Genomic DNA, 24,102 nt, shown 5'->3' with positions numbered 1-24,102 from the left:
ATGCTGCAAAGGCACACGATGTTACAGCATCAGTTCACACTGAAGAAACCTTGCATATATACACATACTGCAGACATTAAATCAACAGTCACCTCCAACAGGCTCTAAAATTCGCTTTAAAACAAACTACTCCACACAAAGTAGCACTGCAGCACAAAGCACACGTCACACCTCACGACACAGTTTAAGTAGCACCACAGCACAAAGCGCACGTCACACCTCACTACACAGTTTAAGTAGCACCACAGCACACAACTAGCATCACAGCGCACAGCTCAAGGCACGTATAGTGCACTGAAGTAGCTCGTGCTCAACAAGGGTTAGATCGATGAGTTGCTCGGCAACCTGATGCTGGGGCCGATTAGATCATGCTTCTCGTGAGTGCCTGTCACGGGAGAAGTTTGGCCACGTCGCTCTGCCTTGTAGTGCAATCGCCAACCTATCACTAATTAGCAACAACACAAACGGACATGTCTGGGGGATGTCTGTACTGCCAGGCAGGCAGGCACGCGCACACACGCATGCACACACGTACACAGTTCTGTCGTACCTGATTTATAAATTAGGGATTTTAATTTTTTTACGCAGTCAGGCCTCTGTGACTCCTGTGGCTTGCCGTCCCGGAGACGATGTGCGTGCACAGCGCAAGGTTTCTCTACCCTGGTGACCTTCACTGCCTCCATCACCAGGGCAGGGCGAGGACCACGGATCAATACCTCACAAAAATGGCGACAAGAATCGACAAATCACAAGAACACGCTGACGGCAAGGCAGTCAGTGTCACACGAACGGGCTATCAGTCATTTCCTCACAACGAGCACCAAGATGACCCTGGTACTTGTAAGGTGAAGGGTCACAAGGCCACGTCACCCACAAACACACACACAAAACCCAGGGTGCAGCGTAAGGACTGCGATGCCTTTCACACCCGTGTTAGAACAGACTGATGCCACTCACTAGAACAGACCGATGCCACTCATTAGAACAGACAAACGTCACAGTTTGACTGGAGTATAGGGATAGCATGCACAGCCTTTCTAGTACGTCGCTGCCACTCAAACCTCACTCGAGAATTATACCACTCAAGCAAAATTAAAAGGGTCCGACACCACTCACGGATTCCCTCCCTTGCACACCGACCATGCTCACTTGTCCGGAAAGACATGCCATTCACGTACAATCTGATTACCACACTAACCTCGCTCAAAGCTTTACTAGAACTAAAGAACTGGCCAGGATCACCAGTTCCCAAAGGGCATCCTGCAGCGTTGATACGACACCTAAACACCCATATTAAGTCTGTCAAAACTTTGTTTTTCGTGGATATGTTGCCATGAGGTGGTCTAAAATTGTTCTTGCTACACAAAACTGTCAGTGGAGCGGCAGCATTTGAAAGGCACCTCACAGGAAGAACGTCTCCACAGCTCACATCATTATTTTCTTGTCAATAAAGCGCAGTTTTCTCCTATTCCCCGCTACCTTCACATGGTCGTCCTTATGTCATTCGCTTACGTACAAGCCGACTGGCGTTCTCGCAAGACCTCTTGGTACTGATCTTCTGTTAGTAGCCGTTCAGTCTCTTGTTGGTGTTCCTTTAATGGCGGCAGAAGAATGCCAATGTAACCAGTATTAAGCGGCTGCAACAGGAGACAGAAATAAGCTTCCATAAAGTTCAAATTAATACTTGGGACTATATCTTCATGTTTCTATTTATTCTGAAAACAAAAATAGAAAGACTTGGAAATGTCACTTTCTGTGCAGTTTATTTTGGGATGTAACAGTAATAATCAGAATGTCACGTTCGTCTATAAATGTGATGCGCAATCCTTTTAACTCTACCACAGCAGATATGAAAGGAAAATGGAAAGAGCAAGAAAAAAAGGAACAATAATTTCTTCTTAAAGTTTAAACTATATTTTCTTCAAGTTACTTCAGCTAAGTTGACTTTATAAGGTCACATGAATGTGTGTCTGCTAAAGAAAACTAAACAGAATCAGTACAACAATAAAGACTACATTTGCAGCATACAGCTCGGCCACCAAAGGCAAAGGTCACAAATTGCAGTGTTTAGACTCAATATTGCAATCATCTGTTCTAAAATGTGTTGACACAATAGTAAAATAAACAAGAGTCAACAAAACATTTTTACTTACTGAGTTACTAATTTAATTATGTGTCTGAATGAACTTAAGACAAGAAAAAATTTACCTCTGATTAATGATCTACTAAATTACTGTACATTTCTAAAAATTCTGTCTTGAGTAAGTGTCTACAAAATCAATCAATATTTCTTCAAAAAAGACTTTTCTACAAGCATCTGTAAAACTCCATCTTCACCTTTTAACTTATTTTAAGAAGATTCGTCACTTGCATTTACCTTAACACAAAAAGTGCATTTTAATTTGCAATATACATTGAACACCAATCAATTCAGGAAAAAGAACAATTTGTGGGGCAGACAAGGCTAGAAAAGAAACAGATCATGTTTGGACAACTGATACTGGAGCAGTAGCCTTTCATCCTAAACAGAAATTTAATCAATTTTATTTCATTTAACTCAATAAAACATTGCAATGATAATCTCAATAGCTTTAATCCCAGGGCACTTGACTATAGGCTGTAATGTCTTTTGCAAGATAAGCAGTCTGATTCTTGATTTAATTGGTACTAGTACGAAAGGGCACTGGAAATGTTTTGAGGCACAGCATCAAGAATCTGATAGCCACATGTGCAATAAAAGATCTTTTAAAAATGTGAAGTGATACTAATGGTCCTAAATTACACTGTTATTGATTGCCATTGTCTGTGTTGCTGTAGCTATTAAATTTATTCTACACTTGACAGCTTTTTTACTTGACCTCGCACAACTTTGTAGGTACAGCATCCAATTAACAATTTTATATCAATTGTAACTTAGCCCTAGGTCTCAAAAAGAAACAAAGATTAACCCCAGTTTTGATGAAAACTTCCATTTCGATATTCCTCTCTTTAGGGATCATATTATCACGTCTCTGTGTGTGCATGCATACATTTATAAGAGAGAGAGAGAAAAGCATTTGTAACAGTCATATATCAAGTAATATATGTTAAAGACTCCTATAAAAGTGTAGATACCAGGGAAAGCATTTCTATACTACACATACTACTTACTTCTTCATTGATTAGGTGTGGAGAGTGAATCAAGGCCTCATTGACCTCAATAAGCTGACCTTTGATCCCACTGCATACATCATATATGCTGCCATCTTCACATGACAAGCTGCAAAGCGTTGAACTGGGTCCTAGCCACTGGGCCCCCTGAAACAGTTTATCTTATTGTGATAAGGTATCAAAGAAGTTTACATAGAATAAACCAGTTTGTTCTTGAAAGTGCATCAATTGCAAATTTATATTACAGTATTTAGACAATCTTTCTGTGAATATGGAGTGGCATCCTGAAAGTATAAATAAAAAAACTTTAAGAAGACTGAAAAGCTCTGCACATAGTTAAATAGGAAAAGTTTGCTGTAACACATGAAGCCTGAATTTAGTGGAAATTAGTCACAAAACTTTAATGGAAAAAGTGACATTGATATTATACTTATCCAAGAACAAAAATACTGATCATGGATAAGGCTAGAAAGACAAAGGAAATCAGGATAAAGGGGGCCAGGCAATAAAAAGGCAACTGACAAGATGAAAAATGAAAAAAAAGAGACAAACGCACAAACGAAAACAAAATTTAAGAAATAATGAAGACAGTATTATGCCCACTGTTAAAACATTTCAAGGAGGTTTGTGCACTGGCTGGCTGTACAAACATTAGAGTTATCAAGTTTTCTACCCATGTGACTGTAGAAAGTCACCATTTTGCTTCCCCTATCAGATTATTATCAACGCCAACTCAAAATGAAAGATACATGTAGTTTATAAACTATTTTGTCCCTTAAAAAAGCAAGAAATTTTAGGGAAACTAGCACTTTCTAAGTTCTGGGTGTCCCTTTCCAGTTGGGTCTAAGTGCTTCCACGTCGCTGTGGACTGGCGTCTGTCTGGGCCTCCCAACCCTGCACCATCCCTTTGGGTTCCAGCCCAGAGCTTGCCTCGTTACATTATATAACAAAGCACTATAAAAATATTTTACAATAACAGCCTTCAATATGATATAAATATGGCTCGGACACGCTTTCACACAAGGAGGTGTCCATTAGTATAGTGGAGGTTACAACACTCGCTTGTCACCATTGATGAGAGGCCCTGGGTTCAGATCCCATCTTTAGACACTCTGTATGTGACACCTGTTTGCAGGGCTTGTGGTCAGAGGCGTTTTCCCGAATACTCCAGTTTCCCATCCCCATCCCTCAACCCTCATAGAACAAAGTCACCTCTAGGTGCAAGCACTTCCCAACAAAGCAGCCAGCCAACCAACTTTCAAGAGGGTGCCCAATAGTATTATGGGTGGGGAAACATCCAGTAAATAAGCTGTGTAAGGTTGGCCCAGCCAAAACAGCAGCAGGCGGGAGACTAAAAATTCAGTAAATCTACCTTTCTTGCAAAAGAAGCATAAACTGAATCCTAATAACAAATTTTTAGGGATAAGCAAGGAATGTCCAAAAAGGGATAGACAGGATATATACCTTTCAATCTTACTCAGTATACATTGGATAAAAAAACTACTCAAATGCTGAACATAGAAAAAAGTTCCTATTGCAAAAGTCTGTGTGTTGTTTATTCAACAAATCAAAAATTAAAACTAAAATACAAAGAAAGATATCAAAACTAATAAACTTTTCATGTCATTGTTCTAGAGAATCAAAGAAACACGCTGTCACTATTTGTCTTTGCTTTAAGAAACAGATCTCAACTCAAAGGGATGCATCATAATGGCTAAAAAAAAAATAATATCCTCCTGATCAATCAAGGCATGAATATATATTTTTAAAAATTAAAATATACAGTGTTCCCTCGTTTATCGCGGGGGATAGGTGCTATGATCAGCCGCGATAAACGAATTTCCGCGAAATAGGGAAATACAGGCAATAATAATATATACATGTAAAACAATATCATGTGAGTGTAAAGTAATATAGTAATCATGGTATTAATACAGTACAATAACAAATTAGTGTAAAAAAATATAACTGTACTCAAAGAAACCCAAAAAACTGATGCTAACTGGCTGCGAGATGGGAGATACCAATCATGGCTCATCGCTTACGCATAGCAATGGATTTCTCATACACAGTTATTTCTTTCTTTCTATCTGCAAAATAAACATGGTATTTTAATAGAAATACAAATATAGCTACATTTTTCGTCTTTTTCCTGTTGAAATATCTATGGTATTTTGTAAAACGATAATTCCCAGCACGAAAATATCGATCGATGCTTCACTCCAAAAAAACCGCGAAGTAGTGAATCCGCGAAGTAGTGAATCCGCGATATATGAACCGCGAAGTAGCGAGGGAACACTGTATGTCTATCCTAACGTCACTGACATTTTACCTGCACAAAATCTCATTTGTGGCAAAATCTTTCAAACTGCCAATGAAAATATCTGTTTTTTGGGGTTTTTTTTTTTTAGGGTAACAGTACTTTGACCTTGTTTTTCATCAGGGAAATACACTATAACAAGAGCTCTTTATTATCATTCTTTATTACTGAGGGATTAGTATTCTAATCGGCATTAAAGGGATGTAACATATTTTATAAAAAAAACACATCTAAATTAAGTTGTTGCATACACTTACACTGACCAAATTTTTAGTACTTATGCAATTTTTTTTTAAATCCTGGCAACTTAAGTGGATGGCATGAACAACCCCACAATGACAAGAATGGAATGGTAGGTTTAGTGAGTTACACCAATGCTAGCTCACGTCAGGCATTTATCTCCCTTTCTCTGGAAATATAAGTGCTACTGAAGCTAATCGTGATGCAGCAGTTATTGGTTATTCCTATCAATAAGCAACTAAAATATAAAAGCAGATGCTTTGATTCTAGAGAGGAACTGTGCACACTGCAAGATTTGCCTCCTAATTTTTGTAGTTCAAAACACTCAATCAAGTGTGCACAATAATGACCAGTACAACCTAGAGTTGTTTAGTCCATATTATCGTACTGGCCTAAACAAAATGTAAGTCTCTCAAGAACTGAAATGTGATTCTCCCAGAGCACACAGAATAAGAATACACATACTACTTGTCAAAACTATGTGAATTTCTAATTCTGCCCCATTTCTTCTGTGCTTATTCTGTATATGTATTTATTATTGCTAGTACTAGCACTATCATGAATTGCCACCAAGCTCCAGGTGAACACAAACACACCAACAAAGGCAGAAATCATCAAAGCCATCAAGCCTCTGAAAAGCTGCAATGCGGCAGGCTCAGATGGCATTCTTACAGAGACACTCAAGGCAGACCTAACAGCCACAGTGGAGATGCTACACTCCTTGCTACAGAAAATTAGGGAGCAGAAGCAAGTTCCAGCAGACTGGAAGCTTGGCTACCTGGTAACACTACACAAAAAATGTGACCTGACTGTGCAGCAACTAGCACATGTCTACTGTCCATTTCCAGCAGGTGCTGACTAGAATCATCCTGGAGAGACTGAAGAGAGAATGCCCTATACATGAGTAGGCAAGCTTTTGGCAAGGTAGATCATGTACAGACCATATTGCTACACTGCGAATCATCATTGAACAGTCCATCGCATGGCTTTTCCCTCTCTACATGACATTTGTGGAATTGGAGAAGGGATTTGACTCTGCAGAAAGGAAGACCATCAGGAAGTTGATGCAGTACTAGAGATTTCCACCAAAGTTCGCTGTGGTGTTGCTGCAGCTCTATGCTCCACTAGGGGCAAACACGACTAAGAAGAAAATCTGTTTGATTTTTTTTTTAAATTACAAATATTATATTTTTGTAAAGTTTGCATTGCAAGTTTGTGCAACTTACCCTTTTGCCCTTTCCAGACACCTTGTTGTCTAAGCGATTTACTTTACCAACATTGAAATTTACACCTGTAACTTTCTTCTTCTTTTCTAGAATAGGATGAGATGGAGCTAGTGTGACGATGCAAATTCTGAAACACAAATGAAAACAATTCATTTATTTAAAATAAAACTTTGCCTTTAATGGATAAGTAAAACTTGCAAAACAAATCCTCTCATGTCTGAGAAAATATCACAAAACAGAAAGCAAATAAAAGATAATATTAGGATGTCATAATAACATTAAAGCCTCATGTTCGAGACAGTTTTATAAATCTTTTAAAGTGGGGCTTGAGCATTGTTATTAGACTGATGAATTCATTCGAAACTAAGGCAATTTGTTGCCTGTAACATGAATTTTTTTTTTGGGGGGGAGGGGATGCTGTATTTAGACTGCTTAATATAATAAAAAATAACGATCAATTTTAAAAGATGCTTTAAATGGATGTAGAGAGACAAATTTAAAAATTATAAAGCCACAGAAGCATTAGTAAATCATGAAAGCCACATGAAAAAATGTTAATGAAGAGTTATATATGGCGTTTGCTTAGTCTTCCAAAACATTTAACAAAGTTTTGATTACACTGATCACGAATGAACTGATAAAATAATTTTATTAATGTTTTGTTGCACACTTTTGTCTTTGCCAATTTTTGAAGATACCGTTGTTTTTAAAGAGAATACTGCAAAATCCTTGGACAACTGATTCCACAGTGGGAAAAGAAATAGAACTCATGTCATAAGTGGATGAACTAGATGATAGCAATATTTTGTCCTGCTTACAGTGGCACTACAATTTTCATCTGTCTCCAAAATGCCATAGACAAGGCATATTATGTTTAATGTAAGCAGTCAGAAAAAGACAGCATGAGTTAAGAAAAACAAAAATAAACAAAAGAAATTAAATCGAATCTTCACATTTATAACACACTATTTATAGTTTTTGCAAATATTTGCACAGATAGCAGAGATTTGTTTTTACTCTATAGGATGACATTAATATGTTTAAAAAATCTTTTATATCTGTTGATTAAAATCAGCATGACATCTCCCCTTAGGTTAAAAAAGGCTCACCTGTTTGAATGGATCAGAATACAGATGTCTTCTCCTTCTTTCTTTTGCATACCTGAAAAAAATATTTTAATAGAGATTCCATGTGCATTGTTTTATTTTATGCCACAAGAATTACATAATATGCTTTGACTAGAAAAGATATCAAACTTGTATGTTTACAACAGTTACATGGAAAAACTTTAGATATGTTCAAACAAACATGTTTCAAATGTGTAGAAACAAACAGAACAAAGTTTCAAATGCAGGCAGATATATAGTCCTGTGGATCAAACCACATGGCATAATCTGAAATCTTTATATACATTAAAAACAAAAACAAACAAAAAAAAAAAACCACCAGTTACAGAACTATTTACTACATACCTTGCAGTAAACGCGCTCGTTAATTAAAATTTTAAAACAAAAACGTGAACGTTTTCTCAAAAACAAACGTTTTACTGGACTCACTGACTCCATATTTCTTCTTGAAATATCTGTCTACAACTGTTGGTGGTCTTTCGTCCGATGATTCATATTTTTGTATTAAATCCTGCGAAAAATCTTCTTCAGATTTCCTAGTCGCTGGTGTACAGGGCAGCGCCATTTTTTCATAAAGGGACGCTACTCCTCTAAACATGGGATAACCGAGGATAACAACGAGGCTCTGTCAAGGTATCGGAACTTTTCATTTTGTCGATCGTCTACCACCAAACCATCTAAAATCACTCACCCTAATCAGTACCGCAAAACTTTATTCGAACCCGGACTTAAATATTTCTTAAAAACTATTAAACAAAATATGAAGCGTGTGAGTTTTTTTTTTTTAATTATTAATATTATTGCTTTAGTTAATGAACGATAAAGATGCAATGGCTTTGCAAGTTATGTAGATTTATGTGGTCAGTCAGTTGTCCCTTGACCTGAGTGAAATGGATCTGATGCCGTACTTACTGGCTAGTGGATCGCGATTAAACGTTTGAATCACAATTAACATCAACGGGCACAGCAAAGCAGTGATTTACATGAACGGAAAATAGTTCAACAACTAAAGATGTCAACAACTTCAAGCTGATGTGAGTCACATTGAGGCAGCTGTCCGGCAGAAGTCATTATATCAGAGTAATTGTAACAGTGACAGTAGTGGAATAGGATTTGAATGATGTTCGGAATTTGATCATGTTACGGAAACTGCGCCACTTCCCAGAAATGGGCATGCATCCTTCTCGAGCGATAGCCCAAGTGAAAAGGAAATTATATAAGTGTCGCATCATTGCTGATGTGTCAGACTGTCTAATGTTCTCTTGATGGGACAAACAAAATGTCATGTCCAAAGATCAGTCCACGATTTGAGCGCTAGACACAGTTCCTAGTGTGACAGACAACCAACTGATCAAACGTTGATGTTACCTCTGTAAAGTATCTTCTGTAGAGTGTGAAAACTATATTTCTATAAAATGGCTTTTTGTTCCAACAGTGTGGTCTGTGCAGCATTACTTCTTGTAGCATCAACCTTTCTCGCAGGACATACAATTTCTACGAACGGGTACGCTTCATATATATGTTTTGTCTTTCCTTTCGTTGCTGTTGATTTTTTTCTCTCTTTTGTTTATTGGTAAAGTTTAGTACATATTGTTTTGATAACATTAGATTTATAGACCATGATGGCCTGAAGTTCCTACCAAAAGGAGAGTTTTTCAAAATACGACTTCTTCAACACACAATGTCATAATGTAAGCGCTTTTCACAAACTCTTGCCATGATGGAGAAACTCGATTTAATAATGTGCACTGTGCGGATTGTATTGTACGAGAATGTTTTCCCATCTCTGACATCAACATCACAGTGTTTAACCAAAATAAGGAAGTAAATTGTACATTTTCTGAGAAATGCGCATCGTATATTTTTTAACTACTTTGACTAGTTTCTTCTATTATTATTTTACGAACTTAAAATTTTGAAATAATATAAATGAACTTTTCTTCTGCGATGCAGGATGTGATTATTCATAACATTTCCTCCTCGATGGTAAATGTACAATACTGTGGAAATATAGCTATCATGTGAGAATGTGTGTACTTGTGTACCTGAGTGCATGTTTAACCCTCTTACAGTCTAGTTCTGTCTGAAAAACACTAGGGCTCACCCTTTCTTGTAACCCCTCTGGGTTTTCAGAAAAGGCAGATGTGCCCCTGGGGTAGATGGCGGGGACTTCCCACGACAGAAGAAGAACGTGACGCTGGTAGTCGAGAACAAGCTGAAGCAGCCTACCTTCACAATACAGATAAACCTGCACACCTATTCCCACTACTTGATTGACATGATGGAAGATGCAGCGGACCTTAACGATACTTTCAGGTAAATATTTTATAATTACAAAACGCAAAGCTAAAATAACTGTTCTATAATTGTAAAGAAAACATCTGTACCTTAAATTTAAATTAATAGTGATATTTTATGACATATTAAAGACTTTATTTATTTAACATCTATATGTTGATTGTGACCTAACTGTTTGAACAAACTAAGTTACATTAAATTCTATTATGAAGGAAATTTTTGTTTCAGAGATACACCAGATAATGTAGCCATCTGATTCGACTGGCTAGGCTGTCTTCATTTCTTTCTATATATATATATGATTTCTTTGTCTGTGTTCTTCCATAATGTCACTTCATAAAAATTAAAATCTCGAAAATTGAAACAGAAAAGCTAAAACAATTATCAGCGTACAAACATCTCCTCTTAGTGTTACTAAACCTGACTTTTCCTACAGTTCATTTTGAGTGCATCTTCCTCGTTGCTCAAGTGATGGCTGCAGGATCCTGTATGTCAACCGTGCTCTTGGCCACGGGCTTCTGGTGCAAGATTTTTCTATTTACATTAAATTGCACTGCCCTGACTAGATAATGACCTTTACTCACATCTTGCTTTACAGAGTGAACTACACATTTACAAAGCATAAAATTAAATAGTTTGTATATTTTCGAAGGTTCACCGTCACGTACTTCAACAGAAAGTTGGGCTACTATGTTGATGCTATCCACGGGGTATTCGGGAATTATTCGCTGGATCAATCCTTCTGGTGCATAAAGAACTCCAGCTTCATAGCCATCGAATGTGGTATGTGCAAAAATATATATATATATCTTTTGTCGTAATCTAATAATTTTAACACGTTCATTGATTACCATATCAAACATTAAATGTATGACAATCTTAATACATACATTATATATGTACTTGAAAAAGGTTCACTTGTACGAAAGTAAAGCGGAAGGCATGTTTCAAGTGGTCAACAGCATAGTTTAACTTTTTAAAGCAGAAAGTAAAATCTATGGAAGTAGCCTGTGTGTAAATACATTTCAAGTAGTTAATGTCTGACGCCACCCTTCTCTCTCTATATATATAAGGACTTCAGACTGCGATAGTCACTATTATTACTAGGACGGGATCCTAGAGTTGGTAATGTTATTATGTTAGGTTCCGAAAATGTCTAGATTTTTTTTTCAAGTGTAGCAAGTTAACGGGCTGATTGAGGTCCAAGTTTATTGTAACTACCCAACTTTGAGACCTACAGTAGAAGCAAACTGAACAGACAGAGACTTTGGCGAAGATGTGGAGCGACGCCAGCATCTGACGCTTTGTTTTTTCTTACAGGTGTGAGCCACTACATTCCAGCCAATCACGAGACAGTATTATTCAACTTGACGATTCCATCAGTCTGTTTCTAAAGTGTGTGATGGTAGCTCACAAAATGCCTGGCAAAAGGATGGCATCAACTTCTGCTTCTTTGTATACCCGTCTGTAATCAAACATTTGTTGGAAAGCTTGCTGCTTAGAATTGCTTCAGCCGCGATAAATTACATGTTTCTGGCTCTTGTCTCACAAAAAAATTAATTCTTTTCTTGGAGAATTTATTTTTGCGACAATTTATTCTTAACAGAAGTTACAAAAAACTACGTGCTTGTGCGAGGACCGATTATAAGCATCTTGGCAACTGGCATATCGTCAGTATAGTGGATGTCTTCTTTTGTAAAATTATATTCTCTCTTACAGTCTATGTATGACCTCAGGTCGTGCTTGCAATCTGTGTAACCCTTGGTAAAATGCCCCTCAGTACAGTATCAGAAACGAAACGTTTGGCATTGTCCTCCTATTCAAAACTTGTCAGTCTCCTGCCCTCACATTCTTTTTGCAGAAGAAAAGACACATCTTCTTCAAAGTGTTTGGAGTAAGTTTGATTTACTAGAATAGTTATGTGTGCGTGTGCTTTGGGCTATTTTTTGACCTGTGTGAACTTTGACTTTAAATATGAATATTACAAGTTACAAATTATATTAAAATATTATCAGAGCTGAAAAACTGCATTTCATTGATATTGTTCCTAAGGGGTTTACATAGAATGATCGCTCTGACTTCTTTCCCACTTGATTAAATTTTGAAATTTGTTGTTGACCATTTTCGATCGTTTACATGGCAAACAATTCTTACATTCACACGAAGTTTCTATTTAAATATTAATAACATGTCCTATTGATACATAGAACAGTCAAAAAAGTCGCCTGGCAATGCCGTGTAACTGATAGTGTGTTCATATGGTTAGTGTTTGATTGTGTTAGTAGATTTGTCGACATACTGTAACTACAACTAATAAACATTTTGCATTAAATATATTATAACTCTCTGTGGGTCGGGTTTGTGTTTCGTCCAGTAATGATTGTACAGTATTCAATTTTGTGTTTCTGTCCAAAGAAAGTGTTATGTCCAAAAACAGGATAGTAGGTACACACCCAGCTGGCATCAGCAAACAAACAAAAAATAAATAAATAAAATCGCAACTTCCAACAAAATGTTGTGATAAACTTTTCTCCACTTTGTCTTGACTCCCACCAACACTTTTATTCGCTGTTTCCTTGTGTTTCTGTCGTCGTATCTTGGTCCATGAATGTGAGGAGGACTGATCTGAATTATCAGCAACTAGGTAAACTATTTATTTACATCTACCGACAACCACTTGAATAATGACAAAGCGTCAGGTAGATACACTACCTTTCACTTTATTTTTCCGAGCTGAAAATATAAATATAATACATAGTTTCCTGTATATTTTAAAATGATAAAGTGGAATGAAGGCAAAAATGATCAAGAACAAGAACAAGCCAAAACAAAATTCACTCTGAAAATAATGACCAGAAGTTGGAATGGCGTACCTGGGGCATAATGACACCTGGATTAAGATGACGGGGCAGATCCAATCAATTTCCTTTCTGCCACAGGTGCCAAAGAAATCAAGGTGTAACTGTTGGCTATCAAGTAAAGCTATTAATAGCTACACCTATATTGGCTGTCATGGACACGGGTACATACAGCTACAACTGTGGCCTCAACGACTTTTCGTAGTTCATCGACTGGTGAGAGATTTAATATAACTGTGAGTTACAGCAAAGTGGAAAATTGTTTTAAACATGTAGAACTGTTCAGATTCTAGTTCAATGAATATAATGTCGGCACTGCTTGAAGCATTACAAACTCACCTTCAGTAACATTCTCGAAACTTCCCATATAACAAAAGCTGTAGTAGAATGAAGCTGGTGAAGGACACTGTGACATTTTGTCTCACAATACCCAATAACAGCTTTATATACATTTAATCTCGTGAATTCAAATGGAAAATATTTGAACAATAATAAAAAGTAATATACATCGTGGCTGGTTTTCCTCTCAACCCGTAGGAATAGTACGTGCACCACACAGTCACCATAAGTAATATTTCTTTTATTGCCATATTGGAGTTGTATCATTTCTGTCACAGTTAAGTTGAGGTCTGACCGTCTTCTGACGGACTACTTGTCCACCCGACTGGTCCTTCACTCATGAAATGGAGAGAGCATGGGATCAAGCCATGCTGATCGAAGATTGCATATTGCGCAGTCTGGTTGTCAAGGGATACACAAACAATAACAGAACGACAATAGAAAGCTCACCTTGCCCTAATCTATCATGCAGTAAACTTACATAATGAGAGTCGTGGTGACCGAAGACTTCTATTAATAAAATCGCATCATGTAGGCCTTGTCCTGCTCTGTACCACTGCCTGCAGGAAACTGCTACAAGACGAAGGACGAGCGGACGTTTCTCGGCGAGGCTCACCCGGCAAAACTATGGCGCAAAAGTCAGTTGAGTACACGAAAATATTCTTGATTTTATTAGCCTTTTACTTTTAAGCCCGGTGGTTAATAAAGGGCAAAACGAATTGAGAAAGTCTTCAAATAATTCACTATTCTGTTGCTTGCATTAATTTTCTTGTCATTATATAAACTGAAGAAACTTGTCAATATGTGATCGATTTTTAATGTTTTGTGTCCCTTTGTCATTTCCCAGAAACCTACTAGCTAAACAGTTTTCAATTGTACTAAATAAAGGATAGGAAGTGAACAGAACTAGGATGTGAATTTTATAAATTATACCTCAAGTTCCTCCACGAAGTGTTCGAGTGACGCTGCAGCTTTTCAATATGGCTGGATGTATCAAATATATATTATTGAAGGGTTGCTTGATTTAGTGCGGCTTTGGCGGTATGTGAATAAAAAAGTATGAATATTATTATTTGTTTTTAGAGCGACTACTGAAATGGAGGTGATATGTGCATACAAAATAAACCTTTTTTGTGTATAAACTGTTGCAGTTATTGTGTTTTCATAGATTAACGATAAAAAGCAATTGCTTGAAAAGATAATGAAAGACCTTACAGGGGAAATTTTAGATTAAACAATCTAGAAAAAGGAATGAAGACAGTGAAGAGAGGGAAAAACAACCTGACTGAACACACGACGGATAGATTGACAATACAAGACGAAGACATTACAAACGAGCTCACTCAAAACAGATAAATGTAATTTTTGTATCTTAAACCTACTTCTGGATAAATGTTGTAAATTCGGAAATCAGCATGTCATCAAATGAGCATGCACCGATTCTCACTTTCTCACAAATTTTCAGTGGTAAAAATGTCACACTACGAGCGGTCAACAACCTGAAAGGTCAACACTTTCAAATAAGTGTAAACCTGCCTGACACCCATTCACAATTCTTAATTGACATGATGAAAGAGGCGGCGGGGATTGAACCAGGGTTCGACAGGTAAGTATAGTTGGGTGCGAGATGCAGAGCGTTGATATTTTTAAAACTAATTTGTTCTTTGGGTTAGACATCATTGTTCATTGTATTATGAAGTTTGGTTGTATGGTTCAAATATATTTGAATACTTCAAAATTATTTCATCGATTTTGGACTGATTTTTATCTTTAACTTGTTTTATAATATTCAACGAATTTTCGCTAGTCATTTACACTCCACCAGTCACACCGAAAACACGTTACATCCGTAATCAATATTATACAACATTGTTAATATTTTAGACCTCAGTAATCTTGTTTTTTTTCCCCTTCTCCTTTTCTTTTCTTTATCACCCTCTCTCTCTCTCACTCACACACACACACACTTTCTCCCTTACTTTTTGAGATTTGTTACCTGCTCAATCATAAAGTACAGTGCAATATCTGATTCGTGTGAAGGTTTGTTGTTCGTTACCACGCCAATCAAAATGGTTATTTCGTCCTCGCCATTCACGGTGTTAAAGCCACCTACGAAGAGGATCAAACCTTCTGGCGTATTCTGAGTGGCACTCAACCTATTAACCTTGGTAAGATGCTCCTCATTATAAGTATTTTAAATGTGTTAGAATGGATGGTAATTATTATATTTTCAACAGTCTAACCGAATTGCCATCTGGGATAAACAAAAATGTGATTTATCTTATTAGCAATGACTACTCAATATCCTGCTAAGACTTTGTTGATTATTTTCAGGTTACTTGTGGGTTTTTCAAATTTTCTTTGTCTTGCTTGTTTGTTGCTTTTTTGACCTAAAAGGTTGGCTTTATTACCATATGAGTAACTTACCTTACCTCAACCACCTGAACGTAATGTAGAGCAACTGTTAAAAATAAGATAATGAGAGGGCTGGACTAAATAATAAAATCATACTTTTTTCAATCTTGACTGTAAAGCCATGTAGTTTACCCATGTTGAAAGACTGTCCAGCTGTACTTCAATCAGCTCTTGTATGATGCTTGTTGTATGTACCCTCAGACATAACTTAATTCGTTGACAAAGGTTGACATCTGCTTGTAAGCTAAGCTAATCATGAGCGGGTGGGAAGGTAAAAACTGGTCTTTGAATTTTGAGACCAGCCCAAAAAAAGAAAAGTTTGCCAAATTTTACCTATAAAGACCTACGCACCCTGTCATTTACTCTCCTCTTCGCATGACCGTTATTGGCTGTTTAGGAATCTGATCAACAGCCCCTCACATAATTCTGTTTGGGTTGCTAGGACACAGGTAAGAAGTTATTACAGCATCATTAGACATCTTCTTCTACTGCAATGTAAGAAAAGAAAAGTTAGTCTCATAACTTTTTGGTCGTTGGCTGTTAGATGTCACAGACGACACGTTCTTTATTTTTCACCGTCCATGATATTTGCGAGGACGACGCCCATGGCCTCTGTCACGTGTGACTTCCACCTTCTCTCTACTGTAGGAGCGGAGTCATGTTTGCTACCTGTGGGTGCTTGGCCTCAACACAGCATCCCAGGATATATACCAGATATGAGTCATGTGACTATGATGTCCACTTTAAACAGAACTCTAATGAAAAATATTCACAGTATATTTTCTGTTTTCCTTTTAGGCGTGAGTGCCTACCAGCCGGCTGATGGTGAAACGGTGACCTTTGAGTTAGTGCGCCATGAGGGTGGACAGGGTGCACCAGGCAGAGACCCCTGTCACTGATTCTCCTGCATTACCTTCAGAAGATTGACTAGTTGTCAAAATGTCTCAAGGTTTTGGAAGGCACATTGTTTGAAGTTTTAGTAGTTTTATCGTCATTTTGCTGCTTTATAGTCAACGTGCACAACTTGATAAACTTTATTATTCATTCGAAAACTACTTTTTTCCACCCATCTCGTCTTCAGTCAAGGTGTTTGTTTTTCAACAGTCTTCATGAGAAATAACTTTAACAGTTTTAAAGGCCCTAATGAAAAATTACTTTTACCGTATTCGTATTAGAATTATAATACAAAGAAAAGAGCTTATCGTCAGAACTCTTGCACCTCTTGTATGTGTGTTTACTCCTTTTTTTAATTCTTATCAATTAAGTGTATTTTAAGCTAGTCAAACAATTATCATTTGTATTTAACCCATGTTGTGGTATATATTGCACAAATGTCACTAAATACAACACAACACACAAGACAGTATTGAGCATCTTGCTAAAAATCAAATACCGATCTTGTGATCGCACCACCTACAGCAATTACCTCTTTTTTTTCCTTCATCAGAAGAGCTCTTTGCTGATAATGAAATAATTTCCATTTCCATTTATTAATTCTCTGATGTCAAAGTCACGTGCCATTAAATTAAAAGTTTGATGAGCTACCAAGCTAGAGAATAATACAGCAACGGCTGCAACTTTTAGATACTGTTGATGAAGGCTTGAATATGGAAAACACAGATTTTAATCTTTTGTAATAACTTTTTAATTTAGATAGTGACGCATGCTGTTAACAATTACTTGCAGTTTTCCTTTTTCCATCAGTTGTCACAGTTTTTTCTGTCTGTAGTTGTCGGTGTAACATTAAACAATCTATTCTATGAATAAATTACATTTCTTGTTTGTTGGATGGATGTCTGCTAATTTGAGGGAAAAAGAGAACTTGTGACTGCATGTCGCCAAGACAACCGAAAAAGTATTAAAGTATCCAACCACATCATCGTGTTTACAAATACATTTTAATCATTATTTACTTGCTGCAACGTGGACCTTGGTAGCTTGGAATCCAAACTTGCGTGTGGTCACATACTGAAGACAAGAAGTGGGGCAGCTGCGGGTCATTATCATCCACGTTAGACTGCAGGTCACGTGGCGGATGGCTGCACCACGTGGTTCCACGTGCAGCGGGAACGAAATAGGCCGAGAATAAAGTCACGTGACACCTTGAAATTTAAAGTAGCAGGCAAAAATATATTGCCTACAACTATCCCAGATTTGTACCCCTAGTAGCAAGTCCACCACCACCACCACCATCATCATCATCGTCGTCGTCGTCAGGGATACTCAAGGCTTGTGATAAGGCTCTGGCGACGGTCAACCGTTTCAAAAATATATTTAGTTACAATTACAGAGCACGAGAGCGACACAGGAGAAATATATGATTCGTTTCTCACTTAATTACCACTTATTAGCACTATGTCGGTTGCCGATGTTTATAAACATTGAAAAAAATCCAGTGAAATCGACCTTTGTGTCCTTCCGCCGAGTAACCACGATAGCTTCCTGAGATGGTCAAGCAGAGGAGTCTTCTTGTGACGTCAGTCTCCTTATGACGTCACACACACAGGAAGTGTGTGAGGTCATTGCGAAGATTTGACGTCATTTTATTCGTATGACGCACTCTGTGTGTAAGGCTTGTAAGGCTCTGTCTGTCGGAAACTGATGAAAAGACAATTTTGAATCTTTTCCATCTTTTCGTGGCAATCGGGTGCAGCACATTCTCGAGGCATGGTTGTCACTATGGAAACCACACGTCATAGGGTCACGTGACGGAGAACGAGACTTCATGGAAGCAAAAAAAGAGTCCCGTGTAATTTCTCTTATTAAACACAACATTCTACTAAAAACCTTCAACGTTTTCCACATGAACACACACATAAATAGACGAGATTCAAATGTATCCTACTCTTTACGCCATTCTAAGCAGTTTTAGTTTGCCTTTACAATCCCTTTAATTCGAGACCGGAATGCATGAACCATTCATACTGTAAAGAGAGACATACTAAAGAGAATGACCGAATTTGTCCAGCCTTATAGTAGGACAGAGAGAAACTGTGGTGGGCAGAGCCTACTAACCTTTTACTGACTGGTCAAACTTTCAGCGCAAGTCTTGAGTATCTGTAGTAACTTAAAACATGTAGGTGTTATCAGGAGGTTGGATTTATACACCATTTGAAGCAGTAGCGACTGAGCAGGTGTTTCTCTTTCCCTCCATCCCTTCCTACAAAAAAGCTCCTCAGCTTTTATAGATTCAGCTTCCCAACATCATCTTCACAATTCAGGCGGTGACAGGTAACTGCCACAGGTGCAAAACTCTTCGGCAAACCAAGTGAAAACTATGCACAAGTTTTCTCAAAATCGAAAGTGTATCCTGACTCACTGACTTTCTCTATCTTGAGATATTAATATAAACTCTATACCGTTATTAAATATAGATAGAGGGTTTATATATACGTATAAGCAATGCGCATGTTTACTGAAAGATAAAATATATTTACACAAACCAAAGCAGTGTCCAGGTTCCATCAAAAACAAAACTGATTGCATTTATTCAATTGTTCGTTAAAGTGACGTGTACGCATGCGCAGAGCTGGTGCTTATCTAGTTCCGGTAGCAGAGGAATTACGGAGGTCCTCCGGTGAGAATCGGCCAGCGAAGACATGGCGCAGGGGTAAGTGTTAGGAATATTCTTAATTTGGTAATATAATGAAATAATTTTAAATAATAACCTTATTAAAAGCGGTATGAACAGTTGTCAAAAGCATTGCGAAATGTTTAAGAAAAGTATTGAAGTATATGTGCTTACACAAAAAATCGTCAGAGATGTGTTCAGTATATGTCATTGATAATAAACATCTTGTAAGTCTTTTACTATTCCTTCATAAGCTTTATTTTTATTACTATTATTATCATTATTATTAAAGAGCGACTGAATGATTGCAGATAAAAGTAGGATGATCACGCGTGTTATGGAGAAAAAGAAATTTAATATGCAAAACTTGTCCAGGACATTGTGTCACAAAATATTTGCATCTAGACATTGATAAGCATTTGAAATAAATAAAGAAAGAATTTTGTAACCTAAGAAGTTTCAGATTTAGCAATCCTGTTTAAGGACAGATACTGGTTCTGTTAAAGAGACAGACGGGTGCATTGTGACTGAGGTCAGGTAGAAGACAGATTTAAGAGTTCTTGAAAGAAGAATGTAAGCAGTCTGCTAATGAGAAGGGTTTCACACTCGGAAATCAGTCTCTGTTATTAATGAGTACCAATGACAGATCCACGAGGCATCTGTAATTTTTCAGAGGTAAGAATGTTACCCTGAGAGCAGTCAACACTCTGGTACACCCAAACTTTGAGATACAAGCAAACCTGCCAGACACTCATTCACGCTTCTTGATTGAAATGGTGCAGGAGGCAGCTGGCATTGACCCAGGGTTCAACAGGTAAAAATTGTTTTTGAAACGACTTTTACATCTTGTCAAGAATCCTAAACACTTTGGTATACGGGAGCTAACCCAAAGCTCATTAACACTACTTGTTTGTACTATTAAATACTAGTTTGAGATACAACTGACATTCCTACCAACTCCCCAAACAGGTTTACAAATGGAAAAAAAATTATCTTAAGTCAAGGTATTCTATTAAAAGCTGGTTGCATAATATTAAAAGATTTTTGAATAATTTTGGAGTCTTAATGTTTAGTCAAATGTCGGTGTAGGAATGAGAAGATGTTTGCACTTATTTTAAACGATGTGATGCTTGACTGCTTGAGCTACACTGGGCAAGTAAGTTAATCGTTCTGTCGACAGTCCACTCCACATGGAAATAAGATTGATCGATTCTAACTATAACCAAGTTTAAAGCTGCCTTCATCAGACGTTGGGTGTTAAGAGGAATAACTCTGTATCCGAACCCTTACCATTCTGAAAAAGACGAGTTACGTTTCTTGTTTCACTGTTTGGTGTACCACGAGTTACGAGAGAAATATTGTATTTACTGGCAGTTTTTCCACATCTAAATCCAAACATTGTTATCATAAGACCAATAGTAATGTAAACATTAGACAATGTTAGGGCATGAACTATAAAATATGCTGGGTCTCATAGGTTGTATAAATAATGCTGTTTACATTTACCGAGGATAATTTTATTTTGTATTTAATGTACAACTATGCATCTAAAGATTCGATTCCCTCCCGCTCTTCTCTCCCTCTGAAGTACAGACATTTTTCCTGCTGCCCTGGTTTGTATCGGTTATGAATTTCATGTCTACAGTTGCTATGACAACTGGAAACTTCAAGCGGTTTTTAAAATAAGTTTACTACATTTGAGAATGACAGTCCAGTACCAGAGTAAAGAGACAATGATGCTGATTAAGGACTGTCTGTGAACATGTACCAAGTGTAGTATTTCGCTCCTGTGTGCAGGTTTGCTGTCCACTACCACACCAGTCCCGGAGGTTACTACCTCTCAGCCATTAATGATGTTTACGCCGAGAAGGATAAAACCTACTGGTGCATTCTGGACTTCAATAACCGACCTGTTGAGTATGGTAAGAAGTTTAAAAAAGTATTTTAATTATAAAAGGATCGATTATTATTATCAACATATTCATGTGACCAAAATATTGTTGGTGACAGGGATAGTGAGGAGAAAGTCGTCAGACGGAAAGAGTTGTCTGGCTGGGATGTAGTGGGAAAAGAATTTCAAAGAAATAGTCAGGGCAGGAGCCAGCAAAGAAATTAAAACACAGCACAATTTGTACTGAATACGAGAAGGGATGGGTAGCCAGTGCAGAAAACGAAGGAGAGGATTGAGTGACTTGTTCCCGTTTCCTACATCCCCGCAGTCATGAGACAATTAGACTATTTACTTGTGACACGTGATCGTATTTAGGAGCGACAGAGTGAAAACTCCAACCATGCCTCATTAGCATTTTCGTTGTAATTAAGAGTGAAAATGGAAAAACTAAAAAATATGAAACATCTTTTCGTCTTCCTTTTGTTTCATCTTTCTTTTAGGCATGAGCACCTACGAGCCACGTGATGGTGAAACGGTAACCTTCGAGCTAAGAGTTGATGCTGGTGGACAACATCCAGTTGAAGGACTGTCCAGCCATACAGCCCATCATTGTAGTAAGCGAACAAATCTTAAAACTACTTCACGAAATAATTTTACAGACAGCTGGTATACATCCACGCAATTATGCAGCTGCTGGGAAAGCCACCTCGGTAACTGAACCAAACAAACAGACAGACAGACAGACAGACAGACAGACAGACAGACAGACAGACAGACAGACAGACAGACAGACAGACAGACAGACAGATTGTATGTTGTTAACAATTACTTGCAAGCTTTTATCTCCTATTAGCGGTCATGCTTTGGTTGTTTCTTTCTGTGAGTATTTATCAGTGTAATATTAAAGAAAATACATGGATAGAATGGTTGTCTGCAGACAGAGAAGCAAAACAACACACGGCAGGACAGAGTATGATGTTTCCGCCGATGTGTTTGTATTTCCAAATATTTAGGCTAATTAGCAATTGGTTGACACAAGATCTTCGAAATTTAACACCAACATCATTTGTGTGTTTATTAAATAATTAAATGAGCCGCTACGTGCACACACATATTGACTTACACACTGGGGTAGCGGGTAGCCGAGTGTTTAGACCAACAGAGTCATGCACACTCATTTACGCACCAGCATTAACAACTGTTTTCACGTTTGTTTGTTTGTTTGTTTGTTTTTCACAGGGCTTCGGTCGTCTCCTTTGTCTTTTCCGTGTTGCCTGGTTTGTTGATCGTGCCAGCGGTGACTACGACATCGTTTTACTCATCACCTTCTGTGACTGACAAACCAGAATTACCCTGGGTTTAGGGTTCGCATTGCTGGACCTCATTATTCGGCAGGGTAGGGATCTCACGATGAAGGGTGCATGAGTCAGGAAGAGCCACCAAGACAATGGCCCTCGGGGTACCCAAGTAACAGTTGGTCGTGTTGATTCTTAATCTCATCTCACCCTCCAAGAACTCTCCCTCATTTCCTTTCTATTATGTTTGTCGGCTGTTGAAAGACCCAAGGGGTTCTCAGCAATACAAGTTCGATCCTTGGAGAGGTCTGCGTGCAATATCCATGTGCAACACGTGTATATTCATCCAGTGGGACAGACAAGTTGTACGACGAGTCCGTCTCTGTATCTAAAAAGATCAGGAAACATCTCTAAATAAGAGTGTAACTACAACTCATTCCACACCAACCGTCACAACATTGAGGAACTCATGTGTCACCTTTGTCACCTTTGCCCTGACAAACAAGCTCTTTTGGCGGCAATGATTCTGTCGAGGTCGTCACTAAGGGCAAGCTGACCTCCTTATCTACTCTTGCGTGTCCCTCCACTTTAGGGCGCGAGCTCCCACCAGACGACAAATGGCTGACGGTAATCCACTCAGTGCCCTCCTTACAACCAACGCTCATTAGCTGAATACAGATGTTTTCATAATAAAGTTCGTCAGAGCTAGTTCAAAGTAAATGACAAAGAAAGATAATACATGATTGAAAAATCAGTTGGTTCATTTCGCTGTATTCGTGAACGCGGCGCGCTCATGTGTGCGTCTGTGTGTGTTTGTGTTGGTCTCGTGTGTGACTGTGTGTGTGTGTCGATCATGGTGTGGGAATGAAATGTAAAGTGGGTTTGGCTGTGTTCTGAGCCACTCACTCCAAGGGCTTGCCATCTATTGTGTCCAAACGAGACATTCTGGTCATTTAATGAGGCGTGAAGCTGACATCAAAGAAGCCGGTTACTATTCAGACAACACCAGAGAAGAACAGCAACTACCGCCGGCGGTCGTCACCGTTCTCCTCCATACATCGGTTTATTTACATGGCAGCTTTTTCCACCACCAGTGGCCGGTTTAAAATGACTAACAGCCACACATCCACCAGACCCTAAGTGGACATCACATGTATATATGCACATTACGATCATTCACACCGACACACATATACTCAAAAAAACGCATGCACGCGTACATGATGTGATAACTAGTTAGTGGTTGTGTCTTGCATCTTACTCACTATGTCTGACCTTCGGTATTAATGTCAGCTTGGGTCAACTTGATATCTAAGTCACGTGTCGGCAACTATAACTTACCTTGTCCAATCCGGCAAACTCTTGTTAGTCA

The 24,102-nt window shown here is 38.0% G+C and overlaps 4 protein-coding genes across 6 annotated transcripts; 3 read left to right on the top strand and 1 right to left on the bottom strand.

The window, feature by feature from the left end:
• Positions 1-584: 584 nt before the first annotated feature.
• LOC112564496 (protein Simiate-like) lies at positions 585-9,155 on the bottom strand. Of its 3 annotated transcripts, none has more exons than XM_025239344.1 (5): positions 8,976-9,155; positions 8,046-8,097; positions 6,937-7,063; positions 3,151-3,297; positions 585-1,637 (listed from the first exon to the last, which is right to left on the bottom strand). In XM_025239344.1, exons 1-5 carry the CDS (start codon positions 9,016-9,018, stop codon positions 1,509-1,511), a joined length of 498 nt encoding a protein of 165 aa, XP_025095129.1. In that variant the 5' UTR covers positions 9,019-9,155; the 3' UTR covers positions 585-1,508. The 3 variants fall into 3 exon arrangements, with proteins under 3 accessions (XP_025095129.1, XP_025095128.1, XP_025095130.1); XM_025239343.1 differs by lacking the exon at positions 8,976-9,155 and adding an exon at positions 8,493-8,659; XM_025239345.1 differs by lacking the exon at positions 8,976-9,155 and adding an exon at positions 8,497-8,651.
• Positions 9,156-9,330: 175 nt separating this feature from the next.
• Positions 9,331-12,708, top strand: LOC112564497. The gene is made up of 4 exons (XM_025239346.1): positions 9,331-9,567; positions 10,197-10,379; positions 11,014-11,144; positions 11,682-12,708. The coding sequence occupies exons 1-4, from the start codon at positions 9,479-9,481 to the stop codon at positions 11,753-11,755; spliced, it is 477 nt and encodes a 158-aa protein (XP_025095131.1). The 5' UTR covers positions 9,331-9,478; the 3' UTR covers positions 11,756-12,708.
• Positions 12,709-14,009: 1,301 nt separating this feature from the next.
• Positions 14,010-17,737, top strand: LOC112565264. The gene is made up of 4 exons (XM_025240628.1): positions 14,010-14,196; positions 15,024-15,164; positions 15,599-15,726; positions 16,772-17,737. The coding sequence occupies exons 1-4, from the start codon at positions 14,186-14,188 to the stop codon at positions 16,870-16,872; spliced, it is 381 nt and encodes a 126-aa protein (XP_025096413.1). The 5' UTR covers positions 14,010-14,185; the 3' UTR covers positions 16,873-17,737.
• A 1,761-nt stretch (positions 17,738-19,498) lies between these two features.
• LOC112564627 lies at positions 19,499-23,787 on the top strand. Its single transcript, XM_025239580.1, has 5 exons — positions 19,499-19,583; positions 20,218-20,358; positions 21,342-21,466; positions 21,936-22,049; positions 22,675-23,787. The coding sequence occupies exons 1-5, from the start codon at positions 19,573-19,575 to the stop codon at positions 22,719-22,721; spliced, it is 438 nt and encodes a 145-aa protein (XP_025095365.1). The 5' UTR covers positions 19,499-19,572; the 3' UTR covers positions 22,722-23,787.
• Positions 23,788-24,102: the final 315 nt, after the last annotated feature.

The sequence above is a fragment of the Pomacea canaliculata genome, linkage group LG5, assembly GCF_003073045.1.
Source record: "Pomacea canaliculata isolate SZHN2017 linkage group LG5, ASM307304v1, whole genome shotgun sequence".
Taxonomy (NCBI): domain Eukaryota; kingdom Metazoa; phylum Mollusca; class Gastropoda; order Architaenioglossa; family Ampullariidae; genus Pomacea; species Pomacea canaliculata.
This window is presented reverse-complemented; position numbering and strand designations above follow the sequence as displayed.

Excerpts from the sequence above, each read along its gene's own strand:
- LOC112564627 (XM_025239580.1), top strand. Across the intron at positions 20,359-21,341 it reads ATTGACCCAGGGTTCAACAG|GTTTGCTGTCCACTACCACA; the intron begins GTAAAAATTGTT and ends TCCTGTGTGCAG. Across the intron at positions 21,467-21,935 it reads TAACCGACCTGTTGAGTATG|GCATGAGCACCTACGAGCCA; the intron begins GTAAGAAGTTTA and ends TCTTTCTTTTAG.
- LOC112564497 (XM_025239346.1), top strand. The coding sequence starts at position 9,479 with ATGGCTTTTTGTTCCAACAGTGTGGTCTGTGCAGCATTACTTCTTGTA. Across the intron at positions 9,568-10,196 it reads CATACAATTTCTACGAACGG|AAAAGGCAGATGTGCCCCTG; the intron begins GTACGCTTCATA and ends CTGGGTTTTCAG. Across the intron at positions 10,380-11,013 it reads GACCTTAACGATACTTTCAG|GTTCACCGTCACGTACTTCA; the intron begins GTAAATATTTTA and ends ATATTTTCGAAG.
- LOC112565264 (XM_025240628.1), top strand. Across the intron at positions 15,165-15,598 it reads ATTGAACCAGGGTTCGACAG|GTTTGTTGTTCGTTACCACG; the intron begins GTAAGTATAGTT and ends ATTCGTGTGAAG. Across the intron at positions 15,727-16,771 it reads CACTCAACCTATTAACCTTG|GCGTGAGTGCCTACCAGCCG; the intron begins GTAAGATGCTCC and ends TTTTCCTTTTAG.
- LOC112564496 (XM_025239343.1), bottom strand. The coding sequence starts at position 8,628 with ATGGCGCTGCCCTGTACACCAGCGACTAGGAAATCTGAAGAAGATTTT. Across the intron at positions 8,098-8,492 it reads CAAGAAGAAATATGGAGTCA|GTATGCAAAAGAAAGAAGGA; the intron begins GTGAGTCCAGTA and ends TATTTTTTTCAG. Across the intron at positions 7,064-8,045 it reads ATTCTGATCCATTCAAACAG|AATTTGCATCGTCACACTAG; the intron begins GTGAGCCTTTTT and ends TTTGTGTTTCAG.